At 40.6% G+C, this 16,307-nt stretch overlaps 1 protein-coding gene across 1 annotated transcript in view; it reads right to left on the bottom strand.

Annotated features, from left to right (window-relative positions):
• LOC129378560 (transmembrane protein 196) overlaps positions 1-6,634 on the bottom strand; it is a 7,490-nt gene extending 856 nt beyond the window's left edge. The window contains exons 1-3 of the mRNA XM_055058872.1: positions 6,141-6,634; positions 3,623-3,679; positions 1,385-1,520 (exon numbers count right to left, since the gene is read on the bottom strand). Coding sequence (XP_054914847.1) covers positions 1,385-1,520; positions 3,623-3,679; positions 6,141-6,305 — 358 coding nt within the window. The 5' untranslated portion in view covers positions 6,306-6,634. The remainder of the gene's footprint in view (positions 1-1,384; positions 1,521-3,622; positions 3,680-6,140) is intronic.
• Between the last annotated feature and the right edge of the window lie 9,673 nt (positions 6,635-16,307).

The raw sequence follows: 16,307 nt of genomic DNA, 5'->3' as shown, positions 1-16,307 counted from the left end.
TGTTTTTAGAATAAATTCACAGTTCCCAGAGGAACATTTCTTCAAGCTCCGGTAACCCCTGTCGTTTTACTTTTCCTCTTGAAGGAAAATGAGAATATATTCAACAAGCACGATAGCTGTCCTAATGCTCTGAGTATATTTCATATTTCATTAGTGAAACATGTCTGCGACAATGCACCACTGTGTCTTTTAGAAAGTACATTTTCAAATCCTAAGTTCAGAGTGGACATATGATTTCCCAGACTTGCAAGTGTGAATGCACCTTCTATATTTGCTCAGGATGCAGAGTGTTAGTCAGAATTTAAGATGCAGAACTAGCCTAGTTAAGACGACACAAGTAGACAGATGCCAGGGAAATTTGTAGACTTTAACTTAATGTTACAAAAAAGTTTTTCAGACTTTTTGTCTTGAAACACTGTAAGTGGGTCTGGTATATGTATAAGTGTAATTTTATGAAAAAGTATCTCATGTTCCCTGTTATATGCAGTAGAAGATCAATGATGCTGTGGGCCTGTGTTTATGACACAATTTAAAGGTCATTTTACCTTGAGCATCAAAACCAAGGTTCTGTGCCTGTTCCACTCATTTTTATCAACTATATTCTCACATCCACTAGTGCTATGGACTCTTCTTTTATGCTTTTGCTGATGACATCCAGATATTCAATATCTGCAGGTAGAAGGTCAACCTTCTATCTGCATTGCGATGTGCAACACTTTGAACTGCTTTGCTGCTGAAATGTCACATACAAATTAACTTGATTGATCGCACAATCTTAAACTAATACCTTTAGAAAGGTACCAGTCAGGAGAAGAATACATAAAAGCCACAATGAAATCTCTGGGGTCACACAAGGCGGGCTGTGGATAAGAGACGTCCTCACAATCTGAGAGATCCGAGAGTGTTTGCATGGTAGAGAGGACAAATGTGTCCAAATCAAGATGTGGGATGTTGATAGACATCTGAAGAAAGGAGTGCATCTGAGAACATTGAGGACTCTGGAAATGTTAAAGCTCCACTCTTGTGAAATGCTATAGAAAAAAGTATAAGCATTTGATCTCTTAGAAACAGGGGATTGCGCAATGTTTTGACAGCTAGTTTGCCAACAGTTATTTCCTAAAGTGATCTACAATCACCACAACATAAATTTGTTAAAAATAGCAGTTGACATTAAGGTTACTCCTTTCAGTATTCTAACTTAAATCTGTTTACAAAACTTTTACCACAGGTTCCAATAAATGAGGGCACTTTAATTTCTTGTGCGATAGTTTACAGCCGTGCACACGTCTATTGTTGCAGACATTAACACCTCTTTGCCAGTTGCCTTCCATTGCATCATAACATGTGTCATGCAGTTTCTGTTTTTTTTTTTTTTTTTTTTTACCCAGACAAGCCAGTGTCATGGCAGCCAGGTGAATCGATTGCAATGAGTTTGGCCGTTTGTTCAGCGCCCGAACAAACTGGAAGTTGAGAATCCCGGCGATCAGGCCGCAGATGCAGCACGCTGAGAAGAGGATCATCTGGAAAACACAGAGACGCATAAAGATTCATTTTCGTGCCACTTAATTGATATCATCTGAGCAGAACGATCACTAAAGGAGCTGTGATCTGAATTATTTCCCCATCCTAGACAATGGCCATGGTGACGAGTGATGCAAATCAGACAAAATAAATGCCATTTCTCATTGGAAAATTGGATTTCTATCACAGCAGATTGTATCTTCCAGACATATTGCATCGGTTGTGAATAGGCTTACATCACCTGCTGGCTGTGTTTGTGGATGAGGGGGCCTTGATGTTTGTTGGTTGGATTTCATTGTGAGTGTTGTCATATCAATCACTTCATATGGACGAACCCAGATTGAACTTTGATAGGCCAAAGCAAAACTTCAATCCCATTTGAGATAGATATTTTCCCAAGACTCCAACTGGGAAATGATTGTATCTCCATTACTCTGCTTTCAGAACAACACACTCATACTTTCCATTGATTTAGAATGCATGTGTGTGTTTGTTTTGCTTCTGCACTGCAGGTATTGTCTCATAGCTCCCGGTACAGATGCCGTTAGTGCCTTTAATCGCATGCAAAAGGGCGTCTCGGATTTCAGTCATTACCCAGAGAAGTGTGGAAATCGGCTGGCAGGGGTCCGGAGCCAAACCGAGCTAATGCAATCATCACCCCACAGGCAGGGAGGAAGAGGGAGGGAGTAATGGAGGAAGATGAAAAGGGGAAGACGGAGGGAGCGGGGGACACCGAATTGACAGAAACGATGTGACATAATAGGGGAGGAAGAAAGACATATTGGAGCGAGGAACAGGAGAGATATGAAGAGAAAGACAAAAGCTCCGGACAGACAGGGTGAGACACAGAGATGTCTCAGTTGCAGCAGATCGGACTGACATTGATCCATCATTATTGCATTGCCTGCAGGAGACGGAGTCAAAGAGGAGCACAAGGACTTGGAGACACACTGGCTGTAAAAAAGAGAAGAGGTTGAAAGAGTGACAGGAAGAGAAGAGAGGTGACTGCTTGCCTCCTCTGATTTCCTCAGATATCAGAACACTCTGTGTGTGTTTTAAAGACTCTGTGTGCTTTAAATACAGTTATATACACAATATATTCAATACATTTTAAAATTTGTTTTGATGAGAGCTTTCTTGGTCAAATTAAACACACATTTTTCTAAATAACAACCTTTAAGCTGGTATCACATATACTTTTCATTTAGCACCCAGACTTCTGCACTAGAAATGCTTTGTTTTTAATGAATGTTCTTATTATTCTATCATAATTAACAGATATAATGACTTGAAAGCATCAGTTTGTGTGTAATTTATCAGTATGTCAGTGAATTTAGTGACTTAATTTAGCTTTTCAATAACTTCTAAATTTATTGATTGCATATTTTAACATATATGAGCCTTATGTAATTATGAAAAGGGATACGCATCTCAAAATTAGGACAACTATTTTATGAGCACAATTAATCCATAAATCCTTCCTCATGGAGCTTTAAGAGACCTCCGTCTTAAACCAGCTGAAAACCTTCTGAGTGCATGTCTTGTCCGGATTTGTGAGTTTTGCAGATTCATACGACACGTTTTCTGTTCCCAGAGGAATGGAGTAAAAAGAAACATGTGCATCCCTGGCACATGTTCAGCGGGCTATTTTCAGGAGCGGTCCATCAGAATGAGAAATGAGTTGACATGTTGGGAATCCGAACAATTCAGTGTGTTTGAGTCAGAACTGCCAGAGATCCCAGTGTTTATCTTACCGGACGGGATTTCATCTGACATTGAGGTGTCAGGGGTCAAACCTGCTTGACGCCAGGAATCCCTTCAGTAATCCACGGGGCCTTTTGTGCAAATTAAATAAGCAGCATTTCACAAAAAATAGTTGTGGGTTTTGAAATAAGGTTTGAAGAAGAGTCACTCAAACTGACTGGTTTCTGCCGCGCATGCACACTGTGCATGAACCGTGCATGGCCTTTTGATGAGTTTTGTCTTGTGTTGGAACAAGAAAAAGCTTTTGTCATATTTAGGTCACAATCTAGAGGACAGAACAAAAAAAAAAAAAAAAAGAAGTTAATGGGTCTTTGTGGGACAACTTTACAGCACTTACAATAAGACCTGTCCTCTTCCAAGCACACAGCACTCCGCAGATCCCACAGAGCAGAAACTGGGAAAAAAAGAAAAAGAAGAAGCAAAATCTTAATTAACGCCACTAAAATTTGTATCAAACTCTGCATGTGTAAAATTACTCTTTGTGATATTTTGTGGTTTTTACTCCTTTCCCCCCCAAATCCTGAAAACAGGAAAGGAAATCCCTCTCTTTACTCGCATGTATTTTGTTTCTCCTGATTTAGTTTTCTCTTCAAAGAATGGAAACATTTAGAGACCTGGCGGGAAGCCCCCCCAGCAGGAGCCTGGTGAGTGAATGTTGAAGAGGTCAAGCATCTTAGTGTGTTTCTCCCAAACGGTGGCAGGATGGTGCAGGAGATGGAAACACAGAATAGGGATTTGTCAGCAGGAAGTTGAACTCTGCTCCAAGTTATTGTAATAAAAAATCAGCAGAGCCATAAAGCTAAGCTCTTTTATTCACTGTCCTATCTATAGCCAAATGAGCAAGATCTTGGATACAAGCAGATGACTAGAGGTGAAATTGGAGGAAGTAAGAATAGGACCACTCTGCACTGAAAAGAGTCAGCCGAGGTGGTTCTGGTATCTGATCAGCATTCCTCATGGGGGCCTCTCTCTGGAGGTTTTCCAAAGTAAAGTCCACCCTTCATTTTCAGTCACAAAAATGTGCAGGAAGAGTTTATCCCTTTGGATTCCCTTCTGCCCAGGGAACATCTAAACCCTACAATGAGCTGGAGACGGTTGCCCAGGAGATGGATGTCTCTGTGTTTTGCTCCAGGACCTTAAATGGACAACAGTAACTGTATGGATGGAGTGTTTCAGTACCACAATATGTAAAAGCAGTCTTTAAAATGAGAACAACTATTCTATAAGGAAAAGACATATAGACCAATGAAATGGTGCCACACTATCTGGCATTTTCAACTATTTTTATAAAATCAATTCAACAGATGCATCTCTGCAACTTAACTTTGTCTACATTGTCAAAGTATACTAATTTTGCTACCAGTAATCTCCTGGAGAATAGATATGACTTTACATTTTGGCCTGCTCTCCAAAATGGGTCCAACAAGAAGAAAAAACCCCCAACAACATTCAAATAAAGCAAATGTGCGCTGATCTACTTTAGCTGGAAAATGATTACAAGAAAATATCTGCTCACCCAAAGCTACGGTCAGCGCAGTAATCAGAAGCTCATGGAACTTTGCCAAGCAAAGCCTGATGGAACTCCAAGTTTATCCTGCCACCATGCACAATGAGGGAAATGATGGTAAAAGGGGGGAAAGAATTATCCTGCCCAACAATGAGGAAATGATGGGTTAGAGAGGTAGAGCAAAGAGTGACGTCTTGGGGCAATTTCATTTGTTTTAAGGATTTTATACACATGTTTACCAGGGAGGCCTGTTCAGGTGGAGAGTGACGGGGTTTCAGCAGGAATCTTCCCCTGAAATCCTGGATAATCACTTTTTTTTTTTCAGTCAAATCAGTCAATCAATCTCCAGGATGACTGACTCACCAGACAGCTGTAGCTCTTGAACACATGTGTCACATTGCACAACATGTCCATCATGTAAAGTACTGCAGAGGTATGCACACTGACCTCCCTGCCTGCAAGCATTCAATCATTAGTTATCTTTTTCTTCTTCCTTTTTTGATTCATAGCAACAAATTTGACCTTAATAGACTATTAGAATCTCTGGACCGAGTTGTCCTGATAAAACGAACGCACTCGTTTTAACTGCAAGGGTCAGCAATTAATAGACAGGTGATGTTTCCTTGGCTGGAGCAGCGCCGCGTTGATGTCTGTAAACTACTGGGAGTTTGTCTGAAACCAAACTTTTTACAGACCAGCAGTGGCGCTGAGGGTAATGCGGGTAACAAGAGGAGACGTTCACAGAGGCCTGGGAGCATGATTGGCTGTAAAAGGTTTGACCCTCTGAAGCGCTGAGGACCAAGTCAAGCATGAATTAATAAAACCAATCTTTAGCTTCAGAGAAGGAGGCTAAATGGTTGCGGGAGTGCATCTTTGACAGTATGGTCAAAAAAGCACATGCATTTTTTTTCTTATTCTTTTTAAAACAACACTAAGGATGGAGTTATTACATACCAATAGAAAGTTTTAACATTTGCATGTATATTAGTTGTTTTAATTAATTCATTTTTTTATTTGTTTAAGTTTATAATTTTTTCTGCTTACTTCTGTTTCATTTTAGTGTTTGCAAGTTTTAGCATTTAACCATGTCCATTAAGAATCTATTATATTCACAATAAAGCCAGCGAGCTGTTCAAAGCCTTTTTGTTTAAACAGTTAGACTCCACATTTAAATTACATTTGCTTTCAAATTTGAGCCAAAAAAGTGATTTTAATACGTCTTTTTTTCTTTTTTTCTTTTTTTTCTAGAAAGGCAAATAGTTGGAACCTTCCACGCTTTCCGCGGGCGCGTGTACTTATCCACTCTGGAAGTGAACAACAGAGAAAGTGAGGGCAGCCGTCCACGTACACAGAGTCCACTCCACACCGGAGACGCGTCGCCCTGCTGAGGCGGGTGTTCCCCGCGCACCCAGACAATGCCCACCGCTCCCAAGACGATGCTCGCCACACCCAGGCCCACCTCCACCAAGGAGAGCAGGAGCAGGCTCCACAGGATCTTGCGGCTGGAGCACATCCTCCCCCGGGCATCTCTCCAGCTCCGGAGGGAGGAGGCGAGCACGCGGCGAGAGAGGAGCCCGCTTCTCGGCGTTCCGAAGGCGGCGTGGCTCCGCTCGTTCGCGTGTCCGGCGGGGGAGGCGAAGGGGCTGAGTCGCTAATGTCGGTCCACGCGGCACGGAAAGTCGTAGAGGAACTTGTGAGCGAGAAGCGGCGAACTCTCAAAAAAACTATTCAAAGAAGAAGAGACATCCTCTGAGTTCAAATGTTTGCACAAATAGCACACGGTCGGCGGAAGTTCGCCCCCCTCCCTCCTCCCGGTTTTCACAGATGTGTCTGAGGCGCCGAGCGGAGCGCTGTCCAAGGTACTTCTGAAGAGCCAGCGCGAGCGCGCACGGGGACGCGCGCGCACGCACATCGACACGCGAGACATATTTCTGTTTTCACAGGTGAACACAAAGCAGGAACCTCCGTAAAGAAGATTTAAAGGATCTCAGTCTCTGCCTCATTGAGAACCAAAGCAGTCATTTAAAATTTTTTCATCTTTTTCGCAACTTCACCGAGAAACTATTAAAGTTTGCAAACAAAGCGCCTTTTAGCATTTAATTTAGCATAAACTTTATTGTCGTGTCATGAACAGGTGACGTGATTTTGTGGTTTGAAGCAGAGCTTTCTGTTCACTGAAAAGGTGTGATTGCATTGAACTCATAGTTGATCAATATTTTTGTACTTCAGGAAATTAATGTTTGTAGATTTTTTTTAAACATATTTTAATGAATTGGTTTGAACATAATGCAGCTCCTCACATGTTTCATAAAAGTCCAAATAATCCCTTAATTCATTTAATATTTTTATGTTAATTTAAACTCACAATAAGCACATCTTTTTACCCCCCTCAAAATTCAGACCCTGGTATCATAGACTTGTGACTCCAAGAAACTTGTGAACAAAGCGACTGATTGTGTGTTCAAGGGAGTGTGCAAACCAAACAATGATAAGTTGACAGCACAGCAAAAAGCATTTAACATGAGCTACATCTCAGATTTGTGTGTAAAAAGAGACATGTTTATTCCTTCACTCTAGAACGACAAAAGATCAACTCACACTGATCTTTTATGATCACTGTGAGTGATCACTGCTGAGGAAAGTGACCACTGCACCACCCTGAATCAACAGTGTGCATCCTGTCTCTCCATAAATGTGGTGCCATATCTCTTAAGCACAGAGGGATAACAAGGAGTCCAAATCAAGTGGGTTCAGCTTGCAGATATTACTGGTTAACTATGAGGATTAACTTGGCAGCGTTCATTTTTAAAATGGGGGAAGATGGAAAGATTCCCCAAGCAGAAGGGAATTGAAACAGTACAGTTCTTTGTTGAAACACAAACTTTTCAGTTCATTCTTTCAAGTAAAAAATGCTGTCATGTTTTGTGCCTTGTTTCTTTTACATATGTATGTTCATGTTAGGGCTGCAGGAGTTATCTAAGGTGAATATGAAACAGCGTGGTATAAAATGAAACATATATCACAGGAGAATAAGCTTCAGATTGGAGTCCACCTTAAGGTGGCTTGTGCACAGCTCAGCTTTTTCTTTGAAGAAAAGTGACACAGAGGTCGTTGAAGTACGATGACGTGTTATGGAACGTTTTATGGAAATAGTTGTGGGACTCGGTTGCTTTTAATCCACAAAAATCTTTAAGACAAATTATGATGTAAAAAACAAAACAAACAGAAAAAGAACTTGTTTAAACTTGGACATTTTAATTTGGAGCTCATGTCTAAATTGATTAGATGTCTTTTGTTGGAGTTCCTGTGTGCAGATGTTCCCATGGTTGCCGAAGTAACACAAATCAATCATAAATTAAAATAAATCATTTTGTAAAGTCCTAAATTTGGCATAAACATTCCGCCTTGTTTGTCAAGAGCTTGATTTATTGCAGCAGCTCCGACAGTAACTTGCTGCTGGCTGGAACAAGACGCCGCCTGTGAAGTGCAGCTTCAAATCAATTGCAGACTTGAAGAATCTCTAGAGTTTTCTCTTTGCTTCCATCAATTGACTCATTGTTCCATCTCTTCTCTCTCATCTGTGCTTTGTTGTAAAAACTAATAGATCTTGATCTCAGCTGTATTTCCTGTTATGGGCTGTTGTGTTGAGGCGGTCAGTGTTGATCTTTTTGCGTGGGTGACCTAATCCATGAGCTCATTCAGATCTTCATCTGGTTATGAAGTCATAAATATCCGAATGCTCCTCTTAGCTATTTTGCCTTTCATGCACATCCAGATGTCCGTGTTTGTTTGGGGTTGTATTTAGTTAAATAAAGGAAGTGAATGATTTCAGAGCGGTACTTCATATTTTGTTTCTCTTTAGTGAAATATAATATGCAACCCTTGACAGCAATAGCAAAAATATAAAAATAAAAAAAATCACAATTGACCTCAGCACTGATTTTCAAAGCAGATTAGCATTTGCAAAAGCACTTTTCTGACAAAAGGAGAAGATTTGATGCAAACAAAATTGACTGTTTTGCAGAGAAAGAGAGATTTCAGGTGGCAGCATGCAGAAGTAATGCTTGGCTGTTTATAATAAGACGGAGGGAACACTTTTCTCTTTTGGACACAGTTACAGTGAAAGTTTTGTAACTCTGCATGCCTATTGGTTACATTTCATATTTCTTCTCCTTTGTCGCCTTTTTTTTCTTGTTCTCAAACATTTCCGATTCTCGCGTTTCAATTTTAAAAAAGCAACCAGTAAATACAAAATGCGGTAATAAAATATTATTTATTTTCTTAGAAAGAAAAAGCCAACACTGGGACATGTGAATGAATAATGTGGCTCCAGTCTTTTTAAATGATTATGCAATCATTGACAGCAACAACTATCTTGTAAGATTTGCATGAAGCCACAGAGTCTTTTCCACGAGTTGTGTTGACATTACGGCACACTCCTCTTTGCAAAATCATTTTAATTCAGCCACAGTGGAAGGCTTTTGAGAATTCATATTGGCTGGCACTTTGACTAGGCCACTCCAAAACCTTATCTTTTAGCCACCTCGAGGTATACTATTGGTGAATTTTGGATCTTTGTCCTGATACAAAGTCAAACTGTGCTTAAGGTTAAAGTCTCAACCCTATGGTTGGATATTCTCCTTCTGAAATCTGTGGAGAACAAAATTAATGGTTTTATTATTTACAGCAAGTTGTCACAAAAACATAAAACAGACCAGAAACCTTCCAACAGGTTTCACAGTTTTGGTCAACACTGGCTTTTTAGCTCAGAATCCTCTTACGGAGAGAATAAGAACAAGTGAAAGTGAATTTAATTGAGTGATTGTGAGTCCTGCAGTGCTCGAGATTTTGTCTTTTTTTTTCTGAGTTGTCAATTCTCTCTTGGAGTAAATTTGGTTGGCTAGCAAAACATCAGAAGGTCAAAGTTCATTTTCAAAGTAGTTAACAGGTACTGAAAAAAGTCCCACATACGTTTTATGTTAGGTGACTCAAAGTCATGCCCAACATGGAGTCGGTAAATTATACCTCGATTCATACAAAACGCTCCCAAATCAGACACCGTTAATGTTCTGCTATAATATAAAAACAATATTGTTGAGGACAAAAACTTCTTCGTAGAATTTAAATTTAAAAGTAACTCCTTACTTTTTAACGCAGAATGCCAAGTTCGACGCTGCCAACTTGGCTGAGTTTTGATGAAGGAACAACATCCTCCCTCCTGCTGCAGTCACATCTGCCTCGGCTGCCACTCTGCCCAGTCAGCAGCGGAGAGAAGCAGAGCCTCCTGCAGTTCTTGGGTTACATTACAACTGAATGGACCATGTGAGAAAAGTGTACGGACATTGTGTTCCTGTGAACTTTCTGTGAAGTTGTTTTAATGACCCTGAGCTATTAAAACAAAGATTTGTGAGAAAATGTTGCCTACAGAGACAGAATTACTACACGTTGTTTATACGCAAGGATTAGAGATTAACACAATGCAACTACTTAAGAGGAGAAATTGTCCTAGATTAGATTCAGATTACTCTTTCTGCTACTCTGAAACTGCTTTCTGTGTCAGATTGTAATCTGACCTGCACAGATTAGAAGTATCCCCTTGTGTGAGAATATCTGGATTGCTTGGTCCGACAGTGGGACGTCCCATTGGTCAGAACACTCTTAGCCTCAAAGATAAAGGCCCTTTTGTAGATTGTAAAACAAGGATTAAGTCATTTTACACACTTAATTTTGCAGAAATTCCCAACATTTATTTAGCGAAACAAAACATTACAAAAAAGAAAAAAAAAAAAGCAAGAAACGAAAATGAGTTGACCAATTTGTCTTTGGGAATTGTTGTTAAATACTTATCAGAGGAAGCAGCTTTATGAGAAGGTTCAGCAAGAAAGACGGATGCTTTCTTCAGCACTTGAAACGAGACACTGTGAACCTGCCAGGTCTGATGCTCTCATCGTTCCCAGTACGAGCTCTGAATCTTCCATCTGATCTTTCGCGTTGGGCCAAAGCAGCAGCAGCAGCAGAGTGGAGATAGATAAGCTTTATAACCTCCTAATCACCTAAGGGAGTTGAAAGAAGAGATATCGGGAGATGCCGGGGCTGACGATATGCCCAGAGGCCCCTCAGTGCTGTCATCTTTTATACACTTTTCACGTGAGTCACAGTTATACAGACATGCATGACTGCAGGCTCTTAATGAGCACGGCACCGGTCAAGTCCTGATGGCATTGCATCTAACTCCATACTGAGCACCAGACGGCTCAAGCAGCCAGATGCAGTCAGGCGCTGCAGCTGTCAGCATGCAGAATGCATATTCAGCATACCACGTAGCAAACAGGCGCAACTGGTGAGAATTTACGTCGCCTTGCACTTTTTTTTTTATCAAAATGTACAAGAAACTTGAATTTAACTTGAACATGACGGTTGGTATTGGCACCAAGCAAAGAATGAATGAGTGAACTGGTGAGGACAATGATGAGGAAGAATAAGAGGCTGAAGAGAAGAAAGAGAAGCAGGAGATGAGAGAAAAAAAAAAGGTTACGCAATTAATCAATACATTTCTGCTTTGTGGGCTCTTGCAAAAACGCCTGTTCCTAAAATCAATTCCTCCTCAGGGGCTCAAAAGGAAGAGCAACCTTTTATTCAGTTTTGTTTCATCTTCACACCGTGTTTCTATGGTGCTTTGTAAACATGCAGTATTTGCCTAGAGTTCCCATGAGATACACCAAAGCAGGTGTAAAATCATGTGTGAAAATCATCGCCTCATTCTCCAGTACAGCGTAAAAAATGACAATCTTGCTTCTTTGCGACATTAGAAAAACGAGCCCAAAAATAGACGAGGCATTTTGATGGGAGTCTTAAGTCTACAAATAGCCCAAAAATTCTCCAGACTTATAATCTTTAGAGTCTGTCCACAGATCCTGGCAGAATACTGGCAAAGGATGATTTAATTAGATGGGGCAAGGCGGCCCGTGGTGGACAGGTTTCTCTGAAAAGCAGATGGCATCTAAGGCAGAGGTTGGTGAAAACCCAAAGTACTTCATTTACCCTCTCATGCCACAAACATGCAGGAACACGGAAGGCTTGTCCAGCCTTCCATCTGCAGCTGTCAGCCACAGTCACCATCAACAGGCAAACAGGCAGCCGTCACTCATCTCTGCTCCAGAAGGTCTGAATTTCAGGGGCGTCAACCACATGCTAAATATTCAAAAACTGCACATATCAATTAAATATGAATATAACAAAATCAAACAAAGTCATACAACTAATAAAATTAATTTTACCAGTAAACCTGAAGACCAACGCAGCCTCCTGTGGAGCCTTTGTAAAGTGTTACATCCTCTGGACCCTGGAGAGAGAAGAGAGAAAATATTAATAACTTCTTACTTTTTTTTTTTCTTTTTGAGACGAAGTTGAAGAAGTTGGGAACAGGCCTTCTTAGTTTTGAACTCACCTTATGCAATTCTCTAGCACTACTGGCAGCTAAACAGATCTTTAGCATGATGCTGCCACCGCCACGATCACTGTTTGAGACAATGTTCTTCGATTTGAAGCTGCCGCTCTGCTTCAAATCGAAGTTGCCTAAAAATATCTTTTGAAATATGTTGATTTATGCAAACATGTAGTTTTTAAAAACAACCAGTGAATAAATAGTGACTCGATTGTGCTCAGAAAGTACATAACACTACTACCCCTTTAATAGAAGCAGTAGAAAAGCGGCTCAGGGTGGCTCTAGAGGAGCAGCACAGATGCGCAGCTCAGGTGGGAAAGTCTGTCTGCAGGAAGACTATTATCTCTGAGCTCAACAAGCATAAAATGAAATGCATTTTCCCATCGCAGACGGCTTTCTCTGTGTTCCAACATACTCCAGCTGTCATGATGTCTCAGCCCTGCTATCCTTTCACCTCCTCGCTGCATTTCTGCAGCTCTGTCAGCTGCTGACAGCAATTCCAGGCAACGGGGTGGTGTCATTCAAAGATGAGGCTCAGGAATCCCTTAATTGACGCCTTAGTGGTGAGGCGGGTCGAAGGGCCGAGTCTTTCCTGAGAAAAGGTAAAACCACTGTCTCTGTAAAGTCAGTAATTAGTGAGTTTTTGTGTCTCTCGGTGAAAATGTGGGCAGACTGTTGGTCTTTAGAAACCCTTCACTTAGTCCATGGTGTGTGTGCCACACGTTTTAAATCACCTGTCACATTTTGTCACAAAGCATGGGGTATAGCAGTCATTTCCTGTTGCAGGGTGCAAGCAAAGCAGTTTCTCATACCGTCTGACACATGTCTGTGTGCTGGTGCAGAAACACTGAGGTGGGGCATTAAAACGTGCAGTTCTTCCGCCTGAAGGAGATGTCGTTAGTGCCAGGACATTAGGCGAGTTATGCACTTGGACTTGGCATGGACACAACACCTACGTCAACCATTCCTACACGTAGGCACTGGCTTCATCCCCCGAAAAGAAACCGTTTCTCAGTCAATGAAGCAGGAGCATGAAAAGCATCCCACAGGCACTCTCTTTTTCAGCAGGAGGTAATTATGGGTGAGATAGCCTCAATTTAGAAATAGAAAAAAAGAATCAAAACACACACCATCTTTAGACATTGCACTTTCTATTTACCTGCCTGTTTATTACTGCAGTTCTATGGATTTCTTTGTCGCTGGAAGATATATTTATAACCCAAACATTTTGGAAATAAAGGGGTTTATTTTCAGGAGCTCCGAAAGCATTGTGAAAACTCCCAACTCTTGTTTCTTTCTCCTCATTCGGCTGCTGCGGATCAGTCTTTGGGGACCACATTCAGACATTTCAACAGTATAAAGTTTCTTCTGCCGCATCACCAAAGATGCTGCATTGCTCACATTGCATCAGGAAAACCAGGAAAGATGAGATGGGCGAGTCAAACTCTGACAAGAATTGAAGCGTCTATCTTAAGCCGTGGCCTACCTGTTTGTTGGTAGGAAGCACCCAGTATAAAACTTAGACATTTATTGGATGATAATGGATTCGGTCAAAAATATATGAGGTTGTTTGCTTCACATCAAGCAACAAAATGACAGTCCTGCACGGCACTTTGGGGATTTTTATGAAGCTGCTTTTAATCAATGCTGAAAATTGGAGCGCTTTAAAGGAGAAAATGAAAGAAGAAATTTTTTGTTCTTTCATTCAAATATCAGGCGTGCATCAAAAGGCTTGGATCCCAAAGGATTACAGCAGCAAATATATTTATACATCTGTGGGTGGTCGCAGACCGCTGAGTCAATTCCAGCAGCTCCTGGCTGCGTCTTTCATCACCAACTCTTGCTAATTAGCTCATGAGTCAGAGAGAAATGCGATGAGATGTGAGTCAAAGGTGGAGAATAATGATGCAGCTACACTTTGTAGGTGTTCTGTCCTGAACCTAATAGGTTGAGGTGTGGAAACATTAAAAGTCAACAGGAAGACGCTTTGAATCGCCTAAGAATCACGAGAATGTAAAGCATGACAATAAAAGCTGTTTTTAAAGTAGACTTGTGTTTTATCATTATTGTCTCTTTGCATATTTCTCCAGGTTTGACTGTGAGATGGAAAAAAAAAATGTTACACAGCTGGAGGTACAATGTGCTACAGGTAAAGACGAAATATATAAAAGGAGAAGAACAAAGTGTTTTGGCTGTAAACTCCGACTTTCAAAAGCTTTAAATAATCTGGCAGCATTTAGAGCTAGCTGTAAAAACTAAATACTTTAGTAGAGAGAAAAACTACGTGCAACTTGTTGGCAATTGCAAGATCAACATTTGCTTGTAATTCAAGGCTTCACATTTACTATGGTTTGTTTCAAGCACAGCTTTTGATATGTAACCCTTGTGAGAATCCCAAAAATTTGGCAAAGGTTTCACAAGAAATATTGCTTGGTTCTCACTTTGTCTTCCTCTGGTGTCCCAGCCGGCGTCATCTCGTCTCATCGCAGGAGCTGAGTGAAATGCTACACTCCCAGGATTAGTAGAACACCTAAAGTTGTCTGCTCACAGAAATCGAAGTGAAACATGTCTGTTTACGGAAATAAATCAGGACCTTAGCTTTAATAAATGGCTTTGTACTATTTACAAAGCGGTAAATAGCACTCAGCAACACGGGTGATAATTCTTCAATAAAACTGAAATGCTCTACGTGTTTACAGGTCCGTGTTGTTTTGCTCTGTTTGTTGCAATCAGTCGTCTTGAAAGCGCTGTGGAAATCCACAAAACAACTTGGGAAGCGTTTCCGCCAACATGACCCATGGAGACATTATTTATACAGAAAGATTCCCTCCAGCTGCACAGAGAAAAATAATATAGCCAGAAATAGCAGCTAGAAAGTCTCATCGGCTGTCACTTGGTTACAAACTATCAGCCATTGTTGCACAAGGTTGAGAGTTTTATGGAGATGTAATCTCCCACTAAATGATTTGTGCATTTAATGTAATTTCACTGTTTATTTATTTTACAGTTCATGCAGCATCTCCTAGGTATTTCAAACATCACGTTTGCATCATTTTCATCATCAGCTCTTTGTTTCTGTGTTCCTTGTCCTCAAGTGACCACGCTCACCTGCCAGGGAGGTGATTGTTTTGTCACAGTTACATCATCGCGTCTGAATTTTGCAGCAGTCATTCATGCATTATCCATCGCCACGGAGAACATAAGCAAACATCCATCCGTCCAGGGTACAGCGAGGCCCCGTCTCCCACCTCGTCCCCGCATGTCCACACCGGGGAGACTGGCAGCCTGAAGCACTTCACAAAAATATCTCATCTCTCATGGAGATCATTTTGAAGATATTAAAGACAGAGCCTTTTTCTGGACAGAGCCTTTTTCTGGAGTGTGAACTTATAGGCCGTATAAAAGACTGAACTGCTTAGGTTAGTGATAAAATTTATCCTTTATAACCACCAAATTAACACATTTATCTCTAGAAAAAAGACATTTTAGAGATATTTTTTTATTTCTTTCTTTCTCCAGTTTCACAATGCTTCTTTTAGTGACATCATGGAAACCTTTAAAGTTATCAGGCATAATATCAGGATATGAGGAGGATAATGGTGGACCAGTCACTAATCTAAAGCTTTATATTAAAAAGGATAGAGTCCACTCATGGACAAAAATCTAAAAACATGTCCTGCGGTCTAAACTAAAATGAAGATGTTTGGTCACAATGACTCTCAACTGTAGAGTGCGGAGGTGGCAGCATCATGCTGTGGGTTGTCCGAATAAATGAAATTATGAGGAAAGGTGGAATTGTGAGGAAAGAACATTATGTGGAAATATTGATGCAACCACTCAAGAAATGTTAAAATGTAAATCTATCATAAACATATCTGCAAATTACCTATCAACTGACTTAATGACAGCAAAGTCAATGTTTTGGAGATGCCTTTGTGACGTTCTGATCTTGGTTCAGTAAAAAAAAAAAAAAAAAAAAAAAAAAAAAAAAGAGGACAAAGTTTAAAAAGTGAAGCAACTTGGCCTACAAATCTAATTGACTTGCATCAGGTTTGAAAGTATGTAAACTAC

The sequence above is a fragment of the Poeciliopsis prolifica genome, unplaced genomic scaffold (genome assembly GCF_027474105.1).
Source record: "Poeciliopsis prolifica strain line A6 unplaced genomic scaffold, Auburn_PproV2 SCAFFOLD052, whole genome shotgun sequence".
Classification (NCBI taxonomy): Eukaryota; Metazoa; Chordata; class Actinopteri; order Cyprinodontiformes; family Poeciliidae; genus Poeciliopsis; species Poeciliopsis prolifica.
The sequence above is the reverse complement of the archived record's forward strand: the minus strand, read 5'-3'. Positions and strand labels throughout refer to the sequence as shown.